We start from the raw sequence: 9,339 nt of genomic DNA on the forward strand, positions 1-9,339 counted from the left end.
CTTCTTCTCCCCTTGTAACCTTAGTCCCCCCTCTTCCTCACCTGCATGCTATCTCTTGGTCAAGGGGTCATGTTCCACTTATGGGCTAACAGAACCCAGCTCCATCTCCACTAACTCCTGGTGAACCTCCTAATGTCGACTCCCCCTAAGCTCAACCAAACTCTGCCTGCATCCTATCCAACACCATCCCACTTATGACACTCGTTGACCTCTACTGGCCCTCAGTCATCCAATGCCTCAAATTTAAAATTCTCAGTTTCACGATTAAATCCCTTCCTAATCTCTGTAACTTGCTCCACTCTACTATTCCTGAAGTCTTTGTCCCTTCAATTCTGGCCTCTTGTACGTCACCCACTTTCTTCCCCCACATGTGCCTTCAGTCGCCTCAGCTCAGCCCAGCCAACCACCTGCACCCACCCTGCTCCCCCACCCCTTAAAATCTGGCCCCTTTTGTCCTTTAAGGTCCATCTTAAAACCCACCTCTTTGACCAAGCTTTTTGGTGACCAGCCCTACCATCTTCTTTATCTTGGTCTGTTTACACTATAGCGATTGCTTGCTTTATTTTGTTGCTCAGTGAGAAAAAGTGAAAGAAACACTAGGAATTACCAATGCTGGCTGATATGACAGTCTTGTATGTGAGTCCTGTGGAATTGACTTTGTGAAGAAGGTCACAAAGGCCTGGCTTCTGGTATATAGCAAGAAATCACAGGTACTGACTACAATTTTCTGTTGATTAAAATTACTGGATGAACAATCTCTTAATGTTGGCTGGTATGTCTGTGACTACATGTTCTCTCTCTCTCTTTTATTTGCTTTTATTGTTAATCCTGTGGTTTTACAGTATTTACAGTTTTGTTCCAAGTAAGAGAAGGCCAGTATTTGACTCTTTAATTTCATTCTCAAGTAACTCCACTGTATGGTTTAACAATATTTTTTATTATATTTGTACACACAGTGCTTGAATAGTCATTATTCTGTGTCCAGATGGCAGGGTCCCATCGAGAAGAATAACACAAAACTGTACTGATGTAAACATACAAGCACTCTTCTAGGAGACTGAAGGTAGAAGGCACAGATTTCTGCAATTGGGTGCCACTTAGCCTGCCATGAAGGTAATTCATGCTGCCTTCAGGGAGGTGGGACTGGCATTTAGTGGAAATTCTTTCACCCTCAACAACTGCAGACCAATGTCTTTGGTTCAACATTGCTAGCAAGGCAACATAGAGTATTCGCTGCTTTTCTTCCATGCCCACCCTGGATATTAGCATACTCTTCAAACTCATGAAGCAATTGTACAACTAATGAACCACAATGCTTTATGGCTAAGGCCAACTCTAATTTGGCATTCTGTTCTATAGCTACATAACCCCGCTACCACTAATAACTTGGCACAAACTCCATCCTCTGTTTTAATAGCCTCATACCCCATATCTTTTCCATCAGCTCTCCCAGACCACTTTCAACTGCTAGTCTTATCCTCGTTTACTGTATCTTATAGGACAAACTGACACAATACCCATTAAAGGCAGGTCACCGGAGCGGCTTTCACCATCTTTAAATTTCTCACCCATGGAGCTATCAGGCACACATGTGGCCTGCTGTTGGAGATGGTGAGGCTGGTGTCCAGGTTCACTGACTGAGCAGCTACATTATTGCCCTGGCATCACTGTGAAGTACCACACAGGCACAACCTTCCAACAGTTTCCTCTGTCTCTCTAATACCAAGATGTAATGTTCAACCATTGTTAGCTTCCATCCTTCTTTCCAGTAGATGAATCCACAGCTACAGGGACACAAGAGGAGTTGATGGTGATGAGGAAGAAAAGTTTGGGAGATATTTCTCTCCTTGGAGATGATGATGATGAGGAAGAGGACTATGAGAACTAAGGCGTCATTCCTATGAAGCTGCATGATTTTTGCCCTGTCTTTCTTTGCCCTGAACCCTGCCAACTCGCCACCTGTGACAGACTTGCTACTCCATTATTCAGGCACTTCCACGCAGAAAATTAAGTCGTGAGATGTAACATGCAATGGTTCACAAAGCACTCAGGAGTGGGTGAGGATGTGCCATCTTCTCAGAGGCTGAGGAGAAGGCTACTAATTGATTCCGAGTCATAGGATCCAGAACTGATGGGTACTCAACTTGAAAGAATGGATAGCTGAGTAAAACCATAGCTCCTAGGGTTGGAGCTCAATCTCTGAAGGGTAGAAGTAATTGACAGCTGGGACACTCGAATCTACAACTGTCCTTTGCAGCAACCTCACAGAACATTTGCTTTTGTTAGAGGCATTAGAAGAGTGAAAGGCAGATTCAGAGGAGCCTGCAGCACAGCACTGAGCAGGAAGTGCAGACTGAAGCTCCGGGGGCAATTAAGGGTGGAATGGAGTGCTAAATGAACCTTGGCTTCAATAACTGACTGCTGTGTGTCACAGCTTTCAGGATCTGGTGTGTGCCAATGGACTAGCCCATGCCACTGATCAGTGAGGCCACAGGTTCAGGGCCAAGTGTAATGGTGATGTCTGGGGTGCACCTGCTTGATCTCTCTGGACAGCAATTTCTGGCCTTTCCTCTTAGAGCACCATGGCAGTGGAATGTGGGAAATGAGGCTGGACAGCTGAGGAGCAAGCTCCAGAAGGTGCAACCAACATGGCTCCCTGCCAGAAGAAAGCTGCAATACAATGAGGCAATCTTAGTCTAATGAGCCTGCTATACAGCATGGGTAACATAGGAACAGGAGAATCCTTTCCACCCCTCATGCCTATTCTGCCATTTAATTAGATAATGCTGAGCTGTGTCTTAGCTTAATTTTTCTCAACTTTGTTTCATATGCCTTGATAACCTTACTGAACAAAAATCTACCAATCACTATCTTGAAATTCTGATTGACCTAGTACCCACAGGCATTTGTAGGGCATGGTCTTCAGAATGCCACTACCCTTTGTGTGACCAAAAACTTTCTAATTTCATTTTCTTTTGGCTTAGCTTTAAGTGTAACATTGTGCCCCCTTGTTCTGGATCTCCCCACCAGAGGATATGGTTTCTGAATCTAATCTATCAAATCCCTTTATAATTTTAAACACCTTGATTAGATCACCTCGCAACTTTCTAACCTCCAGGGAAAACAACCTAATTTTCTGCAACATGTCCTCTTAATTTAACCCTTAAACCCAGGTATCATTCAAGTGAATCTGTATTGCACCTCTTCTAAGGCTTTCCTGAAGTTCAGCACCTAAAACTGAAAACAGTACTCAAGATGGGTTCTGGCAAAACTCTGTACAACTGAAGCTTTACTTTTCTCGCTTTTGAATTCCAAGCACCTCGAAATAAAGGCTGACATTCCATAAACATTTTTGATTACTTTTTGCCCCTGTGCACTAGCTTTCAATGATTTGTGCAGTAGGACACCCAAATCACTTTGCGCCTCCATAATTCCTAGTGTCTCACTATTAAGAAAATAGTCCAATTTATCTATCTCTGATCAAAGGTGGATGACATCAGACTTCCTACTTGAAATCCATTTGCCATAGTTTTGTCCACACACTTTGTCTATGCCCCTTTGTAACTCTTGCCCTCATTTACACAACTTACCATACCTCCTAACTTTGGCATTTGCAAACTTTCATATACAAGTCTCTATTCCTCCATCCAAGTTATTCATATATATGCTGAAAAATATATGGGTTATTCAGTTCCTTCAGAAATAAATTAACGTTAGATTGTTTTAAATAACACTAACTTTCAGGAAAGTTTGCAGCCTTTAAAAGTTCATAAATGGTGGTAGTTATTCCCCAGGTTATGCAGGACCTCAATATAACCAGGGAACCACCTCTGTAAATGTACAAGAGGCTTTGAGCACGGGATGCCCAGAATTTTGCAATGAAATTTTGAAGGCTTATTTTCTCTTCTCTAATGTGAGATTGCACATTTGCAATCACTGCACTAAGTGGATATAGGATGAAACATACCATCATTCCATTGAAACTCCCAGAGAGAAAAGCAGAAATGCCACTGGGAACACCTTGATCTAAGAGTGAATTCTTAATTGGGTCTTTGAAAGAAAAATAAAGGGCACTGCCTGTTCCATTCCTCAACAAAATAGGGAGAAAGCCTCGGTAGTATCCAAGTTGTAACTTATCCTTAAAACTGTAAGAATTGAATTCCTTCAGAATACTCTGGATATTGGGAAATTTGACATCTTTCCTGTGGTCCTGAAGAACATTTTGGACACGTTCAAATGGGGTCAATATCAAGGCTTCAATGATTCCAGATAAGGATCCTGCAATGCAGCGATGGTACAAATGTGTACCCTCTGTTGAGATATTCCCAACGAGGCCATCATAAGTGCCAAATAGCACAGTGCCTTGGATGGTTTTAGCTAAAAGTGGAGGAACAATTCCTCTGTAAAACTTGACGAGACCTTCTTGACAGAGTTGAGTGACAGCTTTCCGGATAACAAAACCATGGATTTGCTGTCGGAAAATTGTTTTGTGGATTGGAAAGGTCAGAAACGTAGCAAGACAACTAGAGGCAGCTCCGATTCCGCAGTTCTTCAACGAGGCCACCACCGAGCTGTTGGCTGAGTCTTTGGAGTCCTGTTGCATTTTCAATCCTTCTGTATAATATATAAAAACAATTCCTAATGAGCATCAATATTTACCACATAGCTGTCTTCTTCACATACCGCCTGCACTCAAGAACACAAGAAAAAAAGATAGATTATAATATAAAATAGTACATCTATTGCATATTTCCTGACTGTCAGGTAACATTTTCTGTGCCATTCTTGATCATAAGCATGATCCTAGACAGATTTGTTCTCATGACCAAATTTATTGCAGTTTGGCTAATGTGCAAATGTAATCAATTTCTATTATCTTTCTGTTTTGACCATTGCAGGAATCAACACACAATTTTAAAGGCTTGGTAAACTAAGATTTGTAAATTTATAGCAAAAATAAGCTACCTCTGGAACCACATTCCTTCATTTTTATTTCTTACACAAACATCCTAATTTGTCACTTTTTCCAACTCCTTTAAAGGCATGACATCTTGATCCCCAAAGCAACCTTACAGGACAGAAGGCCACCCCCTGATCCCCAATGACCTACCTCCTGTACAGTACATTGCCTTCTCCTATTCGCATTCACCAGCAAAACTCTCCAACTGCATTTCACCTCCTGCATCGGAATATCCCAGCTTCCAAATGTGGCCGGAGGAGGCTTCCAGCTGAACGCTTGTCCATACTTCAGTTTCAGCTTCAGTGTACAATAAACATTTAAATCCCACTTCACCCTCTCTAAACCACCAACTCAGGGCACCATAGCCACAAATGTATGAACAAGGAACAGGAGTAGGCCATTCGGCCCCTGAGCCTGCTCTGCCACTTAATAAGATCATGGCTGATCTGATAGTAACCTCAAATCTGCACTCCACCTAGCCCCGATAACCTGTCACCTCCTTGCTTACCAAGAATCTATCTAGCTCTGCCTTAAAAATATTCAAAGACTCTGCTTCCACCGTCTTTTCAGGAAGAGAGTCCCAAAGACTCATCATCTCTGTTTTAAATGGGCAACTCCTTATTTTTAAACAGTGACCCCTGGTTCTAGATTCTCCCACAAAAGGAAACATCCTCTCCACATCAACCCTGTCAAAACTCCTCAGGATTATGTTTCAATCAAATTGCCTCTTACTCTTCTAAAGTCCAGTGGATATAAGCTTAGTCTGTCCAACCTTTCCTCGTAAGACAACCCGTCCATTCAGGTATTAATCTGGTAAATCTTCACTGAACTGCTTCCAATGCATTTACATCCTTCCTTAAATAAGGTGACCAGTACTGCACACAGTACTCCAAATGTGGTCTCACCTGCCCTGCCATCTCCAATATGTTAATTAATTAATAATTGCTAATTAATTATAATAAAACCTACACCTCCCAATAGGTTTCAGCACTGCCAGTAAATTTTGCAATACTGATAAAAACAATACAGTACTTACAATACGGATAGAACTAATAATGCCAGTTACTGGTTTATTGACTCCTTCTGCTGCACCAAAGCGGAAATCAAATACTGGAAGCTGAAAAAGAGTAGAAGAAAAAGCACCTCCTCCCTGCCCTTCACCGAACTCCCACTCAGCACACTTTACTTCTTGGAGTAACCTTTAACTAAAGCACCTCTTTCCCCCTATGCACTGAATTCCCACTTTGAACCAAATTCCCAAATATACTCACTTGGTCTCTGTCTCACTCAGGCCAAAGCCTCCCTTCTCCGACTGTGCACCTCCTACCAAGATCAAGCACATAGGTAGCTGCCATCATATACCTTCAATGGGACAAACTAAATAGGTGAGTGTGACCCAAGTTCCAACCCCCAAAAGCTCAGTCATAAACATTATTCACTTCTCTACAGTCACACTCCTCTTCCACCTCAATGCACATTGCGCATTTCTAATCTCATCCATCTGTATTCTAATAACAAGTTGCTCGTTCCACAAGTTCTTTCCTATTCTGTTTCTATTTATCCCAAGTGTCCTGTATCTCTCCCAATTTTCTTTATGCCTTGAATCAGCAGCATTCTAAAAATACAAAATTAGCTAAAAAGAGTAAATTTAACACATAATATGCAATATAAAAATAACATAAAATACTGGATATGGAATATGCAACTTTGGTAAGAGTGTAAAATGGGTGGTAAGGGATCAACTTCCCATTATACAGCCAGACCAACTTCCCTTTATGGAAGTCAACAGCAATGAAGAGCAAGTGGGTGTATAACAGGCGGCCAATCCGCTGCTGCTCGTTTTAAGTCCGGGCTGAAGTTCAGACTTCTATTCTTTGTCTGTAAATGTCTGTCAATATACAATTTAAATTGAGTTTATATTAATTCTTTCCCTAGACCTGGAAAATTATATAAAAGCTTTTTTTGACATACAATTTGATTTAATTTATCTATTATTTAAACTAATTTAATTATGTTATATATAAATTCTATATACTATTGAGCCTGTTTTACACTCATTTATTTATTTTATGTCCAACACCAGCAAAACTGTATCTACACAATACTACTTTCTATGGGAACGAGAATTCACACTTCATAAATACCTCAATGTCCTGGGCTGTTTGTGGGATCAGCACACAATGAGTTGAAATGGTTTTCTGCTGAGCATAGGGGGTGCATTGTTCAAGCAGGCCTAAGGCAAGGGCACCTTCATAAGTGTAGAGGGCTGATGTAAAATTCACTCATCCATGTTTCTGATTGTTTGGAAGATGTTCATCTAGTGTTTTAGCAATAAAATCGTGGGAAACATTTGTGAGGACAATATAACCATGAAACTGAACAGGGCCATCTAATCATGGTCACAAATGATTGAAGGGATTGATAAGAGTTAAGTGTTTATTGCTGGCTTCTTATTGCTACTCTGATGTAACTTTTATGTATCTTTGAGGTACTCTGATTTAATGGTAGTCTTCTTAGGCAGTCCCTTGGGGTCGAGGATGACTTGCTTCCACACTAAAAATGAATTCTCAGGTGACTGAAGAGTCAAATGCGTGACCACAGTCTCTGTCACAGGTGGGGCAGATGGTGCTAGGGGGAATGGGTGGATGGGGTGCCTGGGTTGCCTTGCGCTCCTTTTGCCATTGACACTTGACTTTAGCTAGTCCTTGGCAATGAGGCTTGAGGTGATCAGCTTCTCCCCTGATGCTTTCCCTCCACTTTGGCTGGTCTTGGGCCAGGGATTCCCAGATGTCAATGGGGATGTTGCACCTTTTCCAAGGAGGCTTTGAGGGTGTCCTTGAAGCATTTCCTCTGCCCTCCTGGGGCTTTCTTGCCACGTTGAAGCTCCGAGTAGAGAACTTGTTTCAGCAGTCTCATGCCAGGCATGCGGACAATGTGGCCTGCCCAGTGGAGCTGATTGAGCGTGGTCAATGCTTCGATGCATGGGATGTTGGCCTGAGTGACAGCACTGATGTTGGTGTGCCTATCCTGCCAATGGATTTTCAGGATCTTGCGGATGCAGCGCTGGTGGTACTTCTCCAGAGTTTTGAGGTGCCTGCTGTACATAGTCCACATCTCTGAGCCATATAGGAGGGCAGGTATCACTACTGCTCTGTAGACCATGAGCTTGGTGCTGGGTTTGAGGTCCTGGTCTTCAAACACTCTCTTCCTCAGGTGGCCGAAGGCTGCACTAGCACACTGAAGGCAGTGTTGAACCTCGTTGTCAATGTCTGCCCTTGTTGACAATAGACTCCCAAGGTATGGAAAATGGTCCACGTTGTCCAAGGCCTCGTTGTGGATTTTGATAACCAGGTAGCAGTGCAGTGTGGAGGGAGCAGGTTGGTAGAGGACCTTTTTTTTAATGGATGTTTAGAGTAAGGCCCATGCTCTCATATGCCTCGGAGAGGTTATAGGTCAGTGAAGGTGTTAACGATGGCTTGGAGCTCGGCCTCCTAGCGTGCGCAGAGGGAAGCATTGTCTGCATACTGTAGCTCAATGGCGGAGGATGGGATGACCTTGGATCTGGCCTGCAGGTGGCAGAGGTTGAACGGGTTCCCGCTTGTTCTGTAGTTTAGCTCCACTCCAGCAGGGAGCTTGCTGCGGGTGAGTTGGAGTATTTCAGCAAGGAAGATCGAGAAGAGCATTGGTGCGGTGACATGGCCGTGCTTGACCCCAGTCCAAACGTGGATTGGGCCTTTGGTGGATCTGTTGGTCAGGACCACAGCTTGCATGTCACCGTGGAGCAGGTAGAGGATGGTAACAAACTTTTGGGGGCAGCTGAAACAGAGGAGGATGCTCCATAATCTTTCACGGTTGACAGTGTCAAAGGTTTTTGTGAGGTCAAAGAAGGCCATGTACAAGGGTTGGTGCTGTTCCTTGCATTTCTCTTGCAATTGCCACGTGGTGAAGATCATGTCCGTTTATCGCTTCTCGGCCTTTTGGCTAAGATCAAGTGCCCTTTAGTAGGTGGAATCCACATTGCAACTCATGGAGGAGGTCTTCAGCCACAGGGAGAAGGCAATTGAGGAGGATTCTTCCCTGTGGTCTTCCCAGGAGGATTCCTCTATAGTTACCACAGTCAGACTTGTCACCTTTCTTGGAGATGGTCATGATTACAGCATCTCTGAGATCTCCTGGCATGCTCTCCTCCTTCCAGATAAGGGGGATGAGGCCATGTATTTACGCCAATAATGCTTCTCCATCATGCTTTAGTGGTTCAGCAAGGATTCCATCTACTCCTGATGCTTTTGTTGCTCTTTAGCTGTTGAATGGCTTTTTCTACCTCGTGCCAGGTTGGGGTTGTGCTGAGATGGTGGTGGGTAGCATGTTGCGGGATGGAG

At 43.2% G+C, this 9,339-nt stretch overlaps 1 protein-coding gene across 1 annotated transcript; it reads right to left on the reverse strand.

The window, feature by feature from the left end:
• Positions 1-3,733: 3,733 nt before the first annotated feature.
• On the reverse strand, positions 3,734-4,603 carry LOC144683200 (solute carrier family 25 member 53-like). Its single transcript, XM_078546159.1, has one exon. It carries the CDS (start codon positions 4,601-4,603, stop codon positions 3,734-3,736), a length of 870 nt encoding a protein of 289 aa, XP_078402285.1.
• Between the last annotated feature and the right edge of the window lie 4,736 nt (positions 4,604-9,339).

This window comes from Cetorhinus maximus, chromosome 8, assembly GCF_964194155.1.
Source record: "Cetorhinus maximus chromosome 8, sCetMax3.hap1.1, whole genome shotgun sequence".
Lineage (NCBI taxonomy): Eukaryota > Metazoa > Chordata > Chondrichthyes > Lamniformes > Cetorhinidae > Cetorhinus > Cetorhinus maximus.

Coding starts and splice junctions, on each gene's coding strand:
- LOC144683200 (XM_078546159.1), bottom strand. CDS start 4,603: ATGCAACAGGACTCCAAAGACTCAGCCAACAGCTCGGTGGTGGCCTCG.